Source organism: Stenella coeruleoalba (assembly GCF_951394435.1).
Source record: "Stenella coeruleoalba genome assembly, chromosome: 16".
Taxonomy (NCBI): domain Eukaryota; kingdom Metazoa; phylum Chordata; class Mammalia; order Artiodactyla; family Delphinidae; genus Stenella; species Stenella coeruleoalba.
Window position 1 is genome coordinate 17,615,520 of NC_137162.1, and position 20,858 is coordinate 17,636,377.

The 20,858-nt window shown below is 35.0% G+C and overlaps 1 protein-coding gene across 8 annotated transcripts in view; it reads right to left on the reverse strand.

Annotated features, from left to right (window-relative positions):
* Positions 1-20,858, reverse strand: part of VTI1A (vesicle transport through interaction with t-SNAREs 1A) — a 365,759-nt gene that overhangs the window by 290,427 nt on the left and 54,474 nt on the right. For 7 of the 8 annotated variants that reach the window (XR_013824306.1, XR_013824307.1, XM_079900311.1 and 4 more), the window contains exon 4: positions 6,041-6,118. The exons of the other annotated variant lie outside the window; for it this stretch is intronic. Coding sequence is in view for 5 of the 7 variants with exons in the window: in XM_079900311.1 (XP_079756437.1) it covers positions 6,041-6,118 (78 nt within the window). In the remaining 2 variants the exon portion in view is untranslated. The remainder of the gene's footprint in view (positions 1-6,040; positions 6,119-20,858) is intronic. 8 annotated transcript variants of the gene reach the window in all.

Below are 20,858 nucleotides of genomic sequence, written 5' to 3' on the forward strand. Positions count from 1 at the left end.
CTTCTAAGAATGTACCACTGAAGAGGTTTTGTATTTACAAGTTTTCAGGATGTTTCTCTATTTTGAATCTTGACAACTGCTTTCAGGTTTTACCTCCAAATGAAAATGATTAATAGTTCATGCTTTGGTCCCAATAAGTATTTTAAAACAACAAACTGTTATGCTAATGTCATACTTGTAACCACTCTAGTAATAGGATCACCCTTGGAAGTAACATTATTTTAATAGGGAATAAAGCATGCCAGGATAGATAATACTTAGGACGCAGTATCAGAAAATATTTCACCATCCTTAGAAATACTGCGTATATCAGAGTTGATTTCTAGGTTTTTGTTTTGCTTAAGAGGCTACTGAAATCACACGGTGCTTTTATTTTTGAAGTTTCTTCACTTTTCAATTTTATTCATCTTGTAAACTGGGCCATTTCAAAGCAATGAGCTCTCTCACTTCATTTGTACTGCGGTCTCTTTTCACCGAAGTCAAATCCCAAACCACTCTTCACCTGTTAGTAAACTCTTCTATAATAACATTTTGATTCTCCTCTGTAGAATATTCATTTGTCTTAAATATAACAGATAAAACAAGTTGTTTAACTCTTTAGAAACTAGAAAATGGATATAACCATATATCTGGTTCACTCTTTGTGTGTGTGTGTGGAAGAGAGAGAGACAGAGAGACAGAGACAGAGATAGTACTGTATTCTAAACCACAAATATCATTGTATAGTTGAGGTGTCTGCCATAGTTTCCACAATGAATAGAAACTGAAACCTATGCTGTAAGAGACTATAAACCACATTCTAAGTCTGAAATTTGCATCCTCAGCAATTCAGGTCTACAACTGATAATTTTTAAGCATCCAAATATCTGTAACATCTGTTATAACACTTGACATATGCAGGCCAATAAATTAAACTATTGCTTTGGGAGAAACATGCCATGAATTGCTCACTATAAGTCTTTCTAAAAGTATCATGTTTACGATAACCCAGATTTCTCAATGCTTAATGCTGTTTTTGTCTCCAATTCAAGGAAGGCAATATGCATTCCAGCTTACTGTTATTTCATGTGTTATTTGAAAAGTATTTCAAGTACAAAAGAATGAGATTTCAAATCTGTTATGAAACTTATAAAAAGGGTACAGAGTCTATTACATAATACCTCTCAGTGCATTTACTGAAAAAGAAACTTTTAATGTCATTCTTCCAAAAATATATATGAAGTTGTCATTACTTGTAATTAATACACTCATTATCTCAGCAACCACTGAGTGTATGAGTCAAGCATCTCATCATTTCATGTGAAAAGTTACAATTCTTCCCCAGAAGAAGTAAAATTCTAAACTAAGATACCTGGCCTATCGTATATCGGAATCTTTCTCTTTGCTATCCAAACATCATGGGAGAAAAAGGCAAACATTAATTCTCAGAAAGAGCTGATCTTGGAATTGATCGCACAGCTATTTCTTCTTTCCGGGGGCACCATTCTTCAGTTGACTATGATACTTAAAGGGCCAAAGTTTAAAACTACTCTTCAGCAATAGAGACCATTTGGGCCATACCACCCTGCCATAATCAATGAGTGTTTAAAAATGCTACCCATTTGTTTTTTCAATAGGTTCCAAACAAAAAACGTTCTATCTTGTTTGTGCTGCATGGCTGCACCCCAGCTTTACACAGGATTTGGAGCTAAGCTAGGTAATGGGAGGGTTTTTAATCTTTATCTTTTTTTTTTTTTTTAGTTCGAGAGTTTTCACTCAAGTAAACAAAAGATGGTCTATTTTTGAAAATTAACAATGCTTAGACTAGACTGAAAGTAGTGATTTCGTATTTTATCGAGTTACTAGCTCCGTTATAGGCGACATGAAAGCGTGCCATGCCACCATGTTGAGTTATGATAATCAACATCTTTTTTGAAACAAAGGTTTTCCCCCAATGCAGAATTTGATACAAGAGGTAATCTGTTCCTTTGTGGGCTGAAAAAATCTGGTTTACGCTGGTTTGAACCAGTGGAATCTCTTGTGGTTAAGCCTTCTGCTGTGACTAAAATCAAAACTGCACGGCAGAGCATGTGAGGGTTCATGCGCGCGCGCCTCTGTATGCGAGGGGTGTCACGTGACTCCCAGAACTACCGAATTTTTTTTTTTAAAGCTGATAACGCGACTGCCGTCTCTGTCCGCATACAGATAACGAATAAATGCTGAACTCTATTAAACGCCCTTTACACATTATCGTGGGTCGAACACACAATTTTCTGAACTTATGATGACAGTCTATTTATTCTGCTATAAACCCTCAGCACGTAACGAACAGATTTGTGCCTGGTAATGATCTGCTCTGTCAGGGCTATATGAAATGATACCGACCTTCTTTAGATCTCGGGGAATTAAATTGACCGACTTCACCCCCTGGTCTGTAGCTGAAGTTTGACACACTTTATGCACAGCAAGCCCAAATCAGAACTTAAGAGAACCTCGCATTAAAAAATTAAGCAATCATATCTGCTGAATATTGCTTTACCACAAAAATTTCCACACGTTTAGAAATATCCTACTCTTTATATCTTTTTTTGAACCTTCTATTTAGGATTTACTCAAATTTCATTTGTTCAGATTTATTCATTGATCAATGTAATTTTGCATATGGAAACTGAGACACTATTAGGTTTCAAAATGGGGAACATTTGCCCCATTATCATACTCCACTATGAAGGGGGTTTAATTCTGTAAGATTCTTTTTTTTTTTTTTCCTTTTTGAGAACCGTTTTCATGAAACTAAATTGAGTTAACAATTATTTAAGTTTTCACTCTAAATACAGCTTCACTACATTTCAAGAACTCTTTCTAAAAATTAAAATGTCACATGCAATGGAAAATTTGATATGTTAAAATAACAGAATGATAATGCCTAAGACAATAGTCCTTGGAAAGACCCAACAATACACGAATGTGCAAAGTAGGTAATTTTGTCCCTTCTCTGTAAATCACGGATGAGCTATATTTGATTGCATGCAATGGATATAATAGAAATGAATTTATACAAAGCAGTTAATTTGGAATTAAATAAAAATGTGTACTGTATAAAGGACATTAAAATGCATTTGAAAATTCTCAATTTTTGAAATTTTAACAATTGTAATCATGGCAAACATGTTTACATATTTAAGAGTAAATTAATATACTTTATAGTTAATTGGCAGATCATAATTATGTATATTAACAGCCAGGTTTCAGATGCCTAAAAAATGCATTATAAATTGGCAGAATGAGAAATAAGAGCTATGGCATTCACATTTGTCTGAATCCATAAAGAAGTCACTACAGGGAGGATGTGGCTATTGCATCAAAAATAACTAAATAGCTAGTACTTAGTTCACTTTATCTATTTGCAGCCTTTGCTATTAATTCTTTATCCTTTTCCTTTTCTGACCTATAATTTTAAAAAATTGATATATATCCCAATTTTAGTTAAACAAATCTTGCCATTTTTGTCTCATTCTGTTTACCTCTAAGTTTTCCCTCTATTGTTAAAAGTTTATCATACATATCACATGGCCAAAAAGTTCTGAAAATCAAGTTCTCAACAATTAACTTGAAAATAAACTTATCTGTGTGCAGAAAATATATTTTTCTATAATTTACAGGTGATCCTACCCAGAAAAAGCTGTCTTCTCGGCCACTGAGCTACAAAAATTAAAATGAAGAGTGAAATCTTTTCTTCCTTTAAAGAAAATACTTCTGTTTTGATTCCATAGTCTGAATGAATACTGATGCAGAATAAAGAGTTATTCTCAAGTGACCATTCCTGGTTAAGGATATGTTATAGTTTTAGGGATTTTAATTCCTATATTATGATAAAGAGCCTCAAAAATGAAACATAAAGGCTTCATTATGATATGGAAATTTTGCTACATTTGGTAACAAAATATCCAAAAAGTTAAGTGTCGTCTCTTTGAACTTTCGAATCTGATTCAAATTTTAGACTGAAAAGTTCACATAAGTAATAATCTAACACTTCCACAGTCTCATGAGTATAATTCATCATATACTCTATTTATTGAAGTGATAGCTCCTTACAACTAAACTTCAGGCTCTCCAAGCACTTTCAGAATTTGTAAGTTTGATTTACACAAGTCCAGGGGAAATCTCTGAGTAATCACTTTAAAGTGACAGGAATATAATTTGAGAAATTCAGAAAATATGAACTCAATCTATTTTTGTGGAATATTTTTCTTTAGGCATTAAAAAAAATCATTCTTATATGTATATAAGGCAAATGTTCTAGGCACATAAAATGTCCATTAAGAGAAGGGAACATGCTTCAAAAAAAAAAAAGGATCCCTGTCACAGTACTACAACATCCATTACAATAAAGGAGTCTGAGTTAGAAACACCCCCTTCCTTTCTATTTCCTCTATATTAGGCAGTAGTTTCAAATGACGGAAAGATCTGTAGCTTTTTAAAGAACTGACATGGGGACTTTGCATTCCCTTTTTTTTTTTTTGCAAAAAAATATAGTATTTTTGCAGTAAAGATAGAAAATAAAACTATGATTGATTCACTCAAGAGGTATGAGCAATCTAAATCTCACTTAAAATAGGAAGAAAAAATGTTTTGCTCTCATCCTGACATTATTTAATCTATTACATGTAAAACTCTTTTATCACATCATGCTTTTGTGTTTAATGTGCTCCTTTTTTTTTTTTCCCTTAGCTATTCTCACATTTCAATCAGGGAAGCTGAAATCCCAAGTCAAATTTTAATATGTTTACATGTCTGAACTCAAGCTGATAACATCCAAATAGTGGAGGAGGTAAGATCTTCCCCAAAACAAACACAATCAGCTCAGTGATTCCTCTCCTTTTTGGGGGGGTGGACAGATGGGGGCCTTAATCACATAAGCAACAACCCTGTTTACAATATTAACATTTTAGTGGATAGTAATATAATTTCAGCATATATAAACTTATATTCTACTTGAAATGGTAAATACTATTATGAATTTTTATAATGAATATCAATATATTATGTTTTAGTATCTTATTAAAATTTTGGTGTACTCAATGAATGGTTTATGTTCATTTTTATTTAGAGAGTAGAGACTTTTACTAGACTTGCCAAGGTAACATTAATAAACACGTTCAGGTCTTATTTCTGAAGTTCCCTATCATTTACTTTCTTTAAAAGTGTCAAAGAGAAACTGGGACTGTTTGAGACATTTTAAAAATCATCTCTACTCTGAGGTTCTTGAAACATTTTTTTAAAGTCATATATATTATCTACATGAATTCACGAAATCTGCAGTATTAATTCAAAGAAAGAAGTGGGACATTAATTAGACTCATGACACTACTGTGTGATCCAGTGAGAACTGACAACCAAGTTGTAAGGCCTCTTTAAGAAGAAATTATATCTTAATTTTTTTGCCTGTGCAGATCTTAAACTGTGAAGACTTTTCCTTTTCTTATTACTACTTCTACCACTATCATCATCATCATCATCTTCATTATTTGACAGGGGCAGGACCTTTATGTGAGTATCCAAGTTCCACACTGGTGCTTACAATTTGCATTTTGGTGAATGTATTTTTAAGAAGCTACACAATAGGAGACTGAGCTGCCCTGTCGAATTTTGAAAGCTTACTTTCATTTGTTTTGCTGCAAGTGTTGATTTAATTATACTGCATTATTATCAAAGCTGCATTATGTACTTTTTTATTCCTTTTACATGTGTTTGAGGTGAGGACCTTGGCTTTGTCTGCAAACAGTGTGTTTCAAGTTATTCCTTAAGTACTAAATAATAAAGAAAAGAGAAGAAAAGATTTTTTAAAAAGATAGCAGACAGTGATCACAAGGTAAAGGGTTAAATGTAAGATCTCCAAGAAACATTTTGAAGTTGATTAAGACTCCAGCTTTGCATTAAACAGTATCGCTTCCACATGAGTTGCTGCTAATACTGTTACGGAGCAGCTTGAGAGCCCAGTGTGCCAGTGACCTCCTTCACCCTCCAGCCACCCACCGGGCCTTCCTGATTAGCATTCTACCTGGTTCTCTGAGGAATTCCCATCATCCCCTAGGAGCTCATTCCGTACTTCGTCACTGTAGGCAATCCGTGACCTTTTCTATAAAACAAAACAAAAAGGGAGAGAGCAAGATGAACGTTAGAATGTAAAGGCTTCGAAGCATTATTGGTATCAACGCTGATCATCTCAAACCTCGAGAGCCCCCTAATGGAAACCTATTTGCTCAAATGTGCAAACCAAAGTTGTGCAAAGTTCTTGAACTTGAGGAGTTTAATGTAAATTAGAAGTTTTTTCAAATGCCAGTAATGGAAGAAAACTCTGCATTGTGTTAAGTACTCTATTAATATTCACAAACGGATCAGAATTGATATGTTATTCCATGCAGAGTCATTCAAATCAGACCACAAAGCTAAAGGAAATACAACTATATAGCTGTATATCTGCAACACTCACCAGATTGTAATTAAAACAAAAGTATATGGAGGTCTTTAATATTGTGGCAGGAAATGGACTCTACAATATAGGTTTTTTAAAATCTCTAATTCTAGGATAATATAATATCTCCAACTATACACTGGAATGCCTGGAAAATAGCATATCCCTATTTCTTTCATTATTGTGATGTTACTAACCAGAATTTAAAAGCACGTGCCGTTTCCAAACAATAATTTAAATGTCTCCAAGTCCTCTATAAAAATGGCCTAAGGAAAAGCAGTGGGAGTGTGTGTATGTGTGCATCTGGTAAAACAAATTAAATTTCCCAACCCCAGTAAATAAAGGCAAGTAGGCTGTGAGCCAGCTTTTCACAATTCCAATAAATAAAGACAAGCAGGCTATGGATCGATTTTTCACACACTGAAATTCTGTTTTACAAGAAATCTACCTTTACCTGTAAAGTCAGAGGGACATGTCTGCAAGCAACTCATGAATTATCTAAACATGCACACATTTGGAAAAGCTAAAAAGCTCTGAAAATTAGCTGTGAAGCTAGAGTGCCATCCTCAGATCCTACTTCAGCATCACTATTTCAGACCCAAATGCCGATTTACAGATTACTTTGCTGCCTTTTCTGCTTCTGAACTAACTAAGCAAAAACAGTCAATTAAAAAATGGCAGTTGGGAAACAGTAATCTTTTCCCACTTGGGGTCTACAGTTTAGCACTTAATATGTCTTACCTGCTCAACTGTGATATGAAAAACTATTGTAGTTTAAAAGGACTATCCATAATCCGTGAGCAGAAGTCAACAAGATTTTTAATTAGATTTTTAAACCAGTGAATGAGTAACACTGCTTCGCCACACAGAGATCATAATATCTTAAACATAAAATCCTACTATACTAGAATTTAAAAGGACTTTTGACAAGAAAAACTAATAGACTTTAAATCATTTTAAAGTTGCCTTTCTCAATTGGGGTTCTTTTTCTGAACCACAAAATACAGAAAATGATTTCAGTGACTATTTTCTCAATTCTCCCAAAGATGGGACATGAGAGAGAGTTTAGTTCATTACATAGAATAGAAACTTTAGGGCATTAAGGCTTAACTCTCTGGCAGAATCCAGTTGAAAAGGGCTGAATGGGGTATAAATAAAAATAAATAAACCTAGACATCCTTTTATTTTTTTAGAGAAAAAAAAATCAGTCTCGCGGAATTCTAAAGGTAGCTTTGGTTAAATTGAGACTAGAACTCTGTGGTCCTGACTTACAGCTCAGTACTCATTCTACCGCACAAAATTTCCTCCTCATTTTATCACCCTCTGAATACTCTCAGGAAAAAAAATATAAAAATTGCAAAATGTTACAAAGGAGATGGTGGTAGCCCCTCCTGCCCTAAGTCTCTACCCCAAGCTCCCCTTCCTTGCTACAAATGTGTATCTCCTACTCTGGCAGTAGATAAATGAAAGCAACCATGTTGCAGAAAGGACAAAATAGAAAAGTTAGGTCATTAGACTGACGTCAGTAATGACATCTATATCAGATGTCTTAACTATTCAGGAGTGATCCAACTCATCCATTTTTGAATATGGCAGGCTTCTTACCACCACAAACAGCGGATATTAGGTTGGCTTCTCTTACCGTATTCACTGAAGCTACTATTAGTTAGCTATTTCTATTGACTTCATATCGTACTGAAAAATGCTAAATTACAAGGACAGTACCCTTCATGGCCTTACCACAATATTTCAATCAAGCCAAACCTTTCTTTTGCCCATTTGGAGCTCCTCGCTACGGTAGTTTCAAACTAGCTTCAAACTAGTTTCAAACTAGTATTTTATAGCATTAAAGGAAATGAGAACCTTTAAACAGGCTGTGGTATCAGAGCTGCCTTTTTAATTATTAATTTCATCACTATGGGGGACTAAAACATTCCACAGTATGCAAGAATATCATATAGAGATGGTTTTTGTTTTTCCCTTTTTTACCAAAATACCAACAAATTGGCATAGATTGTTTAATTATATTATATTCTTATTTTGATTTGATGTATTTCAAAAGAAGAAGAAAATTATAAACATGTCTCCCTAAATACCTAATCTTGTTTTGGTTAGAATCCATTGCTTTTAAAAACCAGCAATTAAGGGTGTACATGCTCAGCAACAGAGAACTAAAGATTTATCCACAGCTGAAGGGTGGTCCCTATAAATGTCATTCTTTACCATTGGGATGGTTAAAACTGCTCATTGGGATGGCTTTCTGGATGTAATTAAGCAAATGATATGCTGAGTTTATAAAATGTTCTCTGATAGGACTGACTTCCCTTAAAATGTTCTTCTGACTGACTGAAAAGATAACTCATTTCAAATATCAGAAATAGTTCCTCATGAAAATGACACAGCTAATGCTGAAAACTGAACTCTTTACACTCAAGTATCACTTTATAAAATTTTTTTTAAATTAACACTTTGCTTTACTAAGAATTATATTTAAATGCATGACATTGGTATTTTCTCCTAAATTTTTATGGTTTGAAATTTTAAATAAGCCGATTTTAATCAACTGTAATTTAGCCTGCAGAATCATCACTAAACTAATTGAATACCAAAAAAAGGCCAATTCCTTTGAATGACAAACTGCTTATTTTATGGAATTTTCCTCCAAAATATCAATAAAATATTTTACATTTTGTGGAATTTTTTTAAAATGTCACTCTACATTGCTAAGTACTATGTCATACTTTAATTTGGCAGACTCAAAGCTAATGAAACTGAAACACCTACTGTATCTTTATAAACCAACTAAAATATTTTTTGCTTTATTATCAACTGTATAAAATCTGTAGTTTAGTCAAATGCAAGCATGAGAATTTGAGCTGGAAATGTCACACAGTCAGCTACAGTTTGAAGGAACCCAATTCATAATGCATTTTATAAATAGTTAATGACTTCTATACATAAGCTAACCAGGCAAATCAAGAAATTGTCAACATTTTTAGTCTTAGTTGTCAGTTACTACTGTCTACTGGTGCTTTATATGTGGCTTCTGGAGAAGACAGAAGCTCTCTGCAGTTTGTAATCTATTGCAATTTCAGGTCTGTACCATAAGGATGGAAAAGCTTCAACTGACAATATCTGCCACACACACACACACACACACACACACACACACAGAGTTAAATACAAGGACATTTCTCACTTTTAGTTTGTGTTTTTGTAAAGTTTATTCCTTCTAACTTATATGCTTAGGTGGACTAGACACAGTTAGACAGAGAAATCTACAGACCATATATGAACCATAAAAAAAATGACAAATTGACAACTGACTGTTATCCCTAAGACATGATGCACAAAATTTCAATGGTTATTTTAAACTGACAACAAAAGTGAGTCTTTGGTTATGAAAGCAAGAATTTCAGACTCCCAGCAGTTTTTACTTGATGAACAGAACGTCTGCATACTGATTGGCTGATTCTCTTAAAGCCAAGTTCAAACAGATACACTTGCTCAGTTCTCTCTGGAAATTTGGCTTGAAACAATCTATCTACTTGACCTTAACATTTCCCAACTGAACTGAATGTGTTCCTGGACAGGCACTGCTAAACTAGAAACAAAATGAATTAACTTAGTTTAAACTAATTAAGAACTGTGATCTGGGTACCATCTCCTGTAAGATTCTACATGTGAAACAGGGTATACGTAACCAGAATGAGGATTCTAGCACCCACCACTAGCATAAGCATAACAATGAAGTTGGTTTATTACTAGAGCATATATGAGAATTTAATTTCCATGGCGTGCACATGGCAAAGCAATTGCTTAAATTGCCTCACCTGGGAATTTAATACAATGTTATCATCAGACCAGCCACACTGTAAATAGATTTATAATGCTTTCCATGTGCTGCACTCTGTTGCATATGAACTAAGTAATGATCTGGTATTACAATAAAATCAGCTAGTTCCCACACCTGGCAGACAGGATATTTCACTAAATTAATACCCATACAGCTACATCACAAGGCATGGGAGAGGAAACAATCTCTAAGGCATTCGATTTGAGTTTTACATGGGAGGCAAATACTCCAGGGTTATGAAGAATGTTACTATGTTGAATGGGCCGCTTAAGACAAAATCTGTATTACAGAATTAAGACTTTCTCATTCCCATTCAATTTTGGCCTGATTTTCTTCATTCAGTACTTTAATTACTAATCAGCAATCCGCAACATTCACAAACACTAAGAAAGCCCTTTATTCTAATCTATGTGCTGCAGACAGCCAAATAATTGATACAAAGTGCAGTATGGTTTTGGTAAGTAATGAAAGAACAGCTTGTCCTACTTCCTAATCAAATTGGTCTATAGAAGAAATGGTTAATAGATTTCTCCATAGGTCTAAAACAAATCACCCAGCCTGGCCAGACTTTTCCATTGCTTCTACCATGTCTTTCAGTCTCCATATATTTAATAATGCCCCAGGTTACCAGGTGATACACCTATTAAAAACTGTTACGCTTTCAGAGCCAAAGAATTTAACTACTCTAAAGAATTTAACTGCTCCTGGTATAATTCACACTTTGGGATAGCTACAGAATACCGTGAAATTATATTTATTAGCTAGCCATATAATTGCTGGTACTCATTTCTTACCTAACTTTATCTGGTTCTAATTAAAAAATATCATACTTCCATAATACCCAGATGACATTTTCTAAAAAGCATCTATCTTTGGAACAAGGCATTCCATTTTTAACCCTACTTCTATTTCTTTGCTGGTGATTTCAGCTTTTCATCCTTACTCTACCTCTGACCCAGGACTTAAAAAGGCTCATCAATCCAGGACAGGAAACTTAAATTTTGGAGAAAAAAATAAAACAGAATTTATAAAATTTTGTTTATGATCATGTTCTCTGTGCTGTACTAATTTCTAGCAAATAGCAATTTAAGATTAAAACATACCATACTACATGATATAGGTAAAGGTAAAGTAAACTGTTAGGTAAATGTTTGATCCTTGGAAAGTTGTTAGGATGACAAAGCACAGGGCACTGAGTGAAAAGAACAGAAGTAACTTTTCAGTATGTGATCTTTGGTCAAAATTAAGTTTTCTGAACATCAGTTCCCTCAATCTCTAAAAAAGTGGTGACAATATTTATTTCCCAGGGCTTTTGTGAGGATTTAAATATTATAAACAAATGGAAGTCTATCATAATACCTTGGATGTGATAACCCTGCAAAGGATGTTCAACTAAATATTACTTGATAATATTGGAACGGATACAATAAAACCAGTACACATACATGACTGAGAGTATAAATTAGTGCATCTTTCGTTGAAAATGATTTGCCAATATATACCAAAAGTTGCTATAAAAAATTCCATTATTTCATCCAGTAATTCTACTACTACATTGTTTTGCCCAATTTCCTATTTTATGGTTCCACAATTTTTGGATGACTTTCAATGATAAAAAACTTTCCTGCATTTCTTTAATGCTATCAGAGAAAGGAACTTCCAATCTGTTTCTTCTAAGTAGTCATTCCACTAAACATGGCTTGCTCTTGCTCAAGGGACTGTTTAGAGTTAAAGGTCAAACTCATTCACTAGAAAGTGCACATGCCACATGTCACCAATACTGTACCGTTAATAAAGGGAAAGCACACTTTCTATCTATCATAAACTCATGGCCAATGGACCATATGCAAGCCACCAGAGAGAAAATACTAACATGCCCTGCTGCTAGGCTACCAGCAGTTGGAAAAGCAGGTTACCGTGCGAACACTAAAATAACCCATTGCTCGAGTATGTAATACTAGAAATTTTTTTCGAAAAAGTACAATTACAAATGTCTTTCTATTATAATCATTCTTATTTACTATTTTTGCTTGTACTTTCAAAACATTTTATGTGTTTGAAATGGATATTTATGTTTTGGCTATAAATAATAAGATAAATCATACCACATTTTCTCCTAATTATTTTTTTAAATTTAGCTTTAATATCACATGTGAGTATTTATTTCCATATGATGAGGTTATATCTGTATATATACACATATAGACTCATACAAACCCATATGCAATCCATATGGAATGACTCTATTTATGTTTCACAATGCTAGAATAGACTTTTATTTATACTAGGAACTCTGACCACATTGCCACTACATCATTTAATGATTTGCAAAACAGACAGCCCAGAAATGATGTAACTGCACTTCTTCGTTTCCTCCTCCAGCATTTCTAAACTTACGCCTGAAATTTAAGTTTAACATTAGTGTTTCAAAATGCAACTTGAGTTAGTTAGAATCATGGCCCCACTTGCTTGCATATGTTTGTAGTTTACAACTTTGACACTGCTATTGAACATAGTGTGTCTGTGTCTTATATCATGTTAGTTTGTCAATCAATAATTAAGTTACTTCATTCAGAAAATCAGCTCATGATAGAATGCCCAGATGTTGTTGTCAACATCTGGAACAGTGTAAGTATGCAGCAGAGGAAGTCTAATTCTTTACAGTCTTTCTGAATATAAAATAACTCCACATACTGTACTTGAAATAATCAAAATGTCAAAATGTTCATTATTTTGTTTGATAATGATATATAAATACCCTATACATTCCCATTGGAAAATAATACTCTGATAAATGAATGCTATATAACAGATGCTTTATTTATATTTTTAAAAGAATTACTGAAATAAAGTATGTAGATTTATATAATTAATTTGTATCTAGGTTTCCCTATGTAATCTGCCTAGCATTAGGAAGGAAAAGTGATTCATTCATTGAAAATCCATCCACAGTCGTAGTTTCAAGTGATCCAGACATCCAAGAACAAATGATCTTGAGGATTCTATGTAACTGTCACTGAGGTTATCACATAAATGACAGAATCTGACAGTTGACAGTGACATCCAGCATCATCTAAACCATCCTGCAAACGTAGAGATGAGAGGTTCCAAGCCAGATGGGCGATCTACCCAAGGCCACACACCCAGGAAAGACCTGGCAGAAGAAGGACAGAATCCGTTTCCCAATGCCAGTGCTCTTTTCACTTTACCAGACCACCAAGACAGGCTGGGGGTGTCTTATCACCCATTCCCCAGGGTAAGGTTGGCTGTACCATTCACCTAGTTCTATGAATGTATCATCAGCTATAAAGTTGATTAGTCTGTAGATTTTGTTTCTTGTCACCCTCCTCCAAAACAAACAAACAAACCTTTACTTATACTTTGTTGCTAACATCTGGAATATTGACAACAATAAAGTTGAAAGTCCAAGGGTGACACATGCTTAAGGTAGAATGTTTTATTTGATAGAAAAAAGTGTCTGATCTCAGTTGGTGAGTCACAACCACACCTATGGGTGTAACTGAGATGTTTCAAGATGAATCTTCAAAGGCTACAACATAAAGCAACAATAATTTAACCTCATGGCAGGAGAGGAGCCACACCAGTTATTAAGATGTGCTAAGAACTATCTGCTTACCCGTGAGATCTGGTGACTCCCGATTTATCTACTCTAAAATTCTAGCTTGGAACCAGCCATCTCATAAGCAAACAATTTTTACAGTATTTTTTTTCTTGGTACTTACTTTTGGACCCATGTTGTGAGAGATTCTTCATTAAAGAATATGCTGTGTTACCTTGAGTTTACAGTGCTCATAATTCAGAGGTGTACAATATACCTTTTAATGCTTTATGAATACAGCCAATATAACTGTGATGCTTAGCCAATAAAACAAAACTCTTTTAGCCCAAATCCTCTACGGAAATATTTTGAAGATTACTTCTATACCTGGGTGACCCAAAACTATAAAATATGATTAAGTAAATATAAATATTCATACCTGATTCATAAACATGTTGTGAATCTAAAAGATTCTCCATTTTCAGTTGAACAGAATAAAATCCTGCCTACTGAGGGGCTTTGCTTCATCAAGTAAATGTTCTTTCTCTTCTATCTTCAATGTGTCACTCTCTACTGGTTCTTCCCTTTAAGAATACAAACATTTTTAAGTGTACCCCAACTTTCAATATTTTAAAAGGTTATTTTACCCTATACTACACTCCCCAGCTAATGCCCAACTGCTCTTTATTCTTCCTTTTCTAGCCAAGCTTCTCGAAAGAGTATACTACAAGCACTAACTACACTTATTCATGTCCCAGCAGCTTATCAACTTCCAACAAACTGGATGTTTTCCTACCACGCCACAGGACTCCCCAGGAACACCAATGACTTCCTAGTTGACAAAATCATTTTAAAATAACTTCTTTAGAATAGTTATAGATTTCTAGAAAAGTTACAAAGATGATACAGAGAGTTCCCATATAACCTACACCTAGTTTCCCTTATTATTTTTTTTGATGTTAATATTATTCTTTTTTTTATTGGAGTATAGTATTGTTTTACAATATTGTATTAGTTTATACTATACAGCAAAGTGAATCAGCAATACGTATACATGTATCTCCTCTTTTTTGGATTTCCTTCTCATTTAGGTCACCACAGAGCACTGAGTAGAGTTCCCTGTGCTATACAGTAGGTCCTCATTAGTTACCTGTTTTATACATGGTATCAATAGTGTATATATGTTAATCCCAATCTCCCAATTCATCCTACCCCCCCTTCCCCATTGGTATCCATACGTTTTTCTCTACGTCTGTGTCTCTTATTATTAACATCTTACATTACTGTGGTACATTCGCCATAACGAAGGAATCAATTGTTCATTATTACACATTATTATAAACTGAGGTCCATACTTTTTTCAGATTTCCTTAGTACCTCATGTTCTTTTTCTGTTCCAGGACACCATCCAATATCCCACATTACATTTAGGTGTCATGTCTCCTTAGGCTCCTCTTAGCTGTGACAATTTCTCAGGCTTTCCTAGTTTTTGATGACCTTGACACTTTTGAGGAGTACTGGTGTTTTGTAGAATGTCCCTCAATTGGGATTAGTCTGAGGTTTTCCTCATGACTAGACGGGGGTTATAAGTTTTGGGGAGGAAGACCACAGGGGCAAAGTGCTATTTTCATCAACATCATATCAAAGGTACAGACTATCAACATGATTTATCACTGTTGATGTTGACCTTGATCACCTGGCCGAGGAGATGTTTATCAGCTTTCTCCATTGTAAAGCTACTCTCTTCCTCCTCCTTGTACTGTATGCACTGTGAACAGCCCCCATTTAAGGACTGGGGAGTTATGCTCCACGTCCTTGAGGAAGGAGCATCTACATCAATTATTTGGCATGGGAGATCTGTCTATTCAATCATTAGTCGGTATCAGTATGAACTCACGGATATTTATTTTATACTTTGGCTTATAAGCCAATACTACTTCATTAATTTTGTTGCACAGATTGTACCAACTTTGGCTCCAATGGCCACTTTTCAGTCCTTGTTTCATTAGACCTCTCAACAGCATCTGACATTGTTGCCCACTTTCTCCTTAGCAGTTACACCACAACCCTCCCTTGAAATTCCTCCTATCCTTCTGGTCTCTCCTTCTCAGTCTCCTTCATCATAATTGCTCTCTCTGTATGCCCTGGGTCTCCATCCTTAGCCCTATTCTCACTCATCTGTTTGATCTCATCTATACCTGTTGTTCTAACCACCACCTAGAGGCTGGCGAAGACATGTTTTTTGCATAAATCTAATTCGTACTCGGTGCCTTAGATAATCAAAAGGCATCTCAGACTTAATACAGACAAAGTGGGGCATTTTCTTTCTCCTGTATGCTGCTCTTCCTCCTGTTTTCCCTAATTTGAGGTATGGTGTTACCATGTACATAGTCAACGCAGATAAAATCCTAAAAATTTTCCTACTCTCTCCATTACTCTCCAAATCCAATCACCAAGCCCTACGGATTAAACCCTTATTTTTCAGAATATCTACAACTGGGGCCCTTAGCCATATTTCCAGAATGTCTGTAGTCCCAATTCTTTCCCCATAACTGTTGTTACCACATATTTCATCATTCTTTTTATATATGAATTATATTTGACAGATACTCGTATGGAAAGACTGACATGTTTTTAGGCAAAGGTAAGCCAACAGGTACAAATTCTCAGCGCCTCATCTTGGGGAGTAAAGGAGACCTTTTCAACCCTATCTGTAGCAGAATATCAAAGCTATAAAAGAATCATTGTCTAAAGATATGACTTATTTCAGAGTAGGCATGTTAAAATAGAAAGCAAATTCATTTGACAAAAGCCAATACATTATGGGAAAATGCTAAGCAGCAGACCTCTCTCTAACTTCGTAAGTCAAGACCACATTTCTCTTTAATTTCAAATGTAGGCATATGTCACATCAGCTATTGTACTGTTCTCCTAAGTCAGATATTTCCAATTTTCATGATGTAGAAGCTAAAAGACCACCCTTTCAAATGACATGATGTGCATGCACATTTCTCCTTTGTTTTTCTGATTTGTGGACCTGAGGAATATGGATTACTTCTGTTAATCTGCATGAAGAAGCTCTGCTACAAGCCTGGCATTCAGTTTGCTTTTATGTCTGAGACCCCAAATTGTACCGTTAGGCAACAGAGGGCACTTATCTAGATTGAACTGTCATACAAATAGATTTTTGTCAGCCATTCAATTTGTATTGGGGAACATGCCAACAAAAACAAAACCCAGCAATTTAAAACAACAAACCTATCCTCTACTGATAGGAACAAATTGCTTTATTTCAAATGAATAAGAATTACTATAGATCGCACATCCTGTGTGTGGGTGCTAAGAAAGAAAAATATTTTTGGAACTAATTCTGTCTAGTTTTTCTGGCAGTGGTCTAACATGAAGTAAGCACGAAATATGCTTAATACTAATAAACACACAAGAAAAAAATGCTAACAGACAGGAATTACATGTTATCAGAGGAGAACGAGGCTTTCTAAGAAAATTCCAAGTCAAAATTCATCAGCTACATGAAAAAGTTAATATTGTGTTGCATTTTGAGTTTATTCTCTGACCTATAGTCCTTTGGGGAATGCAGGTGATGCCTCTGCCCACAACATAGTCAATCTGAGAAGTAAACCCATCATTCTCCCTGAGCCTAAACTGATTCCGGCTCTGTGTCTTCAACACTCACAAAGAATAATTGAAAACCTTAGAGAACTGACCTCATCACAGTTACACCCAATCTCTTCCATACCTCAGACTATTTGGAAAAATAGTCAGAGGGTCTATTATAAGTTGGTGTTAATCTTAGACATTAAAGATGTTAATAAATTACATCAGTAAAGACAAAGTAATAAAATTTTCACAACTTAAAAATTACATCAATTTGCCCATCAGTATATAAAATAGTTTAATCCCCTCCCCTATTATTTTTGTTTGAGTTGAATCCCGTTCCCTTTTCTATAAGTTGCATCTTCATTATGGAACTTCTGGAGCTACTCTTTCAGGGAAACTCACTCTTAGACTTGTAGGATCAGACACTGCTGTGAAGGATATAAGCAAACATGCAAATTCAACCCTGGGAATCCACATCGAGCTGACACAGAAAATAAACAAACTTACAGATCAAAAACTTCAACTGAACCAATGTAATTTTACTAAATAGAAATCTAATTAGTTCAATTACTTAAATGCAAGCATTTACATTAGAAAATGAGTTCTCTTCAATCAAAATTATGTAACAAGAATTGAGCACTTTACAAAATTCTGTAATATGTCACATGACATAGCTATAACTTTTTATGTTGTAGCAACAGGTACTTATGTCAAGACTTTAGATTTTATTAGAGGACAATCTAAAAAAATAGTAGAGTGCAGATATGACATGAAAAGGACCTCATGAACGGTAGTTAAAATAGATAACAGGACAAAAGCAAGGTAAAATATAATGCTCCAAGTGGCCTCTACATTTTGGTAAATGATAGAACTATCTGAGAAAAAGTATTTTTACTTTGAAGAAAGTTATAAAATTACATTAATTTAAAAACATGAACAGATGCATGATGTATGCAACTTAATTTCAAACAGTTCAGAAAAAAATAGACATACGTAGAGTTGAAAAGATCAATAGAGAAAGCATACAAAAATGATAAAGCAAACAGTACAAAATGTTAATAGGCAAATCTAGGTAAAGGGTATATGTATGTTCTTTGTGCTATCCTTTAAACTTTTCTGAAAGTTTGAAATTAGTTCCAAATAAAAAGTTTAAAGTGATTAAAACGTATGAAAAGGTTAGTGGGATAAGGAGATAGAGGCTCTTGCTAAGCTAATTTTCTACAACTAGCTAATGTCTGAGATTAGCTAATGTCCAGAATAAATCTTTGATTAGATAGATAACAGCTCATGTTAAACTAAAGTATAAGACCATTACTCCTTTCAAATTCAGACTATTTAAACTGGTAATTTTTATTATATACAATGGTGTTTGTTCTCTTCTAGCTTTTTTCAGTAACAATGCAGGATTACATTTGTTAGTTTTAAATTAGCAACGTAATTTTCTTTTGTAGTTCAGCTAGTAGAATGGACTCTAAATTATACCTGGTCAGAGAAGCTCAAAGTTATCAGTTCATAATGACAGAATATTATCTACCATTTAAAATAGTTTGGCGGGGGCTTCCCTGGTGGCGCAGTGGTTGAGAGTCCGCCTGCCGATGCAGGGGACGTGGGTTCGTGCCCCGGTCTGGGAAGATCCCACATGCCGCGGAGTGGCTGGGCCCGTGAGCCATGGCCGCTGAGCCTGCGCGTCCGGAGCCTGTGCTCCGCAACGGGAGAGGCCACAACAGCGAGAGGCCCGCGTACCGCAAAAAAAAAAACAAACAAAACAGTTTTGCGGTAATGTACAGTTCTTTTTTCCCTTCATTTCATTCTGAATAAAAGTGCTGAGGACAATAATTCTAAATCAGATTGCTTAACAAATAAATGATTTATTATTATTATTTTACAAAAATGCCTAGAGGATCCTAGTACAAATTTCACCGGAGTGTTCTGCACTAACTAAAGATCTTTTAGCGTGCTCTTAGGTCATGCTCTAATGTTCTTGAAGAGAACACACACTCTCACATAGTTAGACATGTGCCCACTAAACTTTGACTTGATTTGGCAATCAAGGTATGGCTGATCTGTCTAATTTTGACTGTGATAGCCCTGGACTGGGACTGAATGTAATTCCATTTTCTAAAAACAACACAGCCAATTCTGGCGCTCTATAAATATGCAATAATGATAGGACCTTAGGGCTAGAAGGGACCTTGAGAGGTCCTCTAGTGTGCCTTGCTCCCTGACGTCATGGCACACTGAATGTACCTGATAAAGACCTTGGGAAGGAGATTCCTTAACCTTCACAAAGGAGGTTTACCAACAGTCACCGATTACTGTCAGGAATTGTTTCCCTAAATTAAACTTAAATCTATGGTTCTGCAGTCACACATACAGTAGAGCCCAGCCACAGCTGCTGACCACACTTGGTGTAACACTTCTTCATAGACTTGAAGACACTTAACAACTCCACAACTCTCCATGCAGGGAAAATGATCCCAGGACCTTACTTCATCTGTCTAATTTTCTAATCCTTTAATCATCTGAGGGACCCATCTCTGAATTACCTTTAGGCATGGTAACCCCAACAATACTCAGAGATGGACATTAGTGGATTCTTCCAGATTCTACCATGAACTAAAAGTGTACCCCATCTTACCATCTGTAAAGCTGAGGAGGCCACTCATTTTTCTGTTCTTTCTGATTTCTGCTCTGAATATATTTAACATTAAATTATATACACGCACTAATTTTTATTTGAGTTTTAGGGCAAGTTACTATTACTTGCCCTAAATTTAAATTTTTTTTCTTGTCCTTTGAAAAAACAGTATGATAAATTAAACAGATCTCCAATTTGGGCAACCAACGAGCCTGGATTCAAATCTCAGGTTCATCCTTTTCTAGTTATGATTAATAAGCAAGTTTTTGAGCCCCTGTGTAGTAGCCAAGGTAAAGTTTATAAAACAACCAATACAGTGCTTAACACATACTGGGAATTAAAGAATAATAACTGCTCTAATCATAATAATAATTATTATTGAGAATGCCAGCAAGTCTACTCTTCTAGCATATAAAACTCTGGGTTTGCCCACCTCAGCTCTTTATTCTAAGATGGCCTCACACAACTTTGCCCAACATGGCCACTTCAGTTCTGCTCCCAGTTATTTGTCACCCAAACTTCTGACTATAAAGACCAGATTGCCATTCCATTCCAGTTCCTCCTTGCCCTTGGGACTCAATTTTGCCTTCCATTTTTGGTCTTTTTTCTTTTGACTCTTTTAATTTATATCTGACCTTGATTTTCTCTGCTTTGACTCTCAACGTTTTCTGAGGATTTAGGCTCCCATTCACCCATTTGCTCTCTCTAGAAGAACAAATACTTATATATGTGA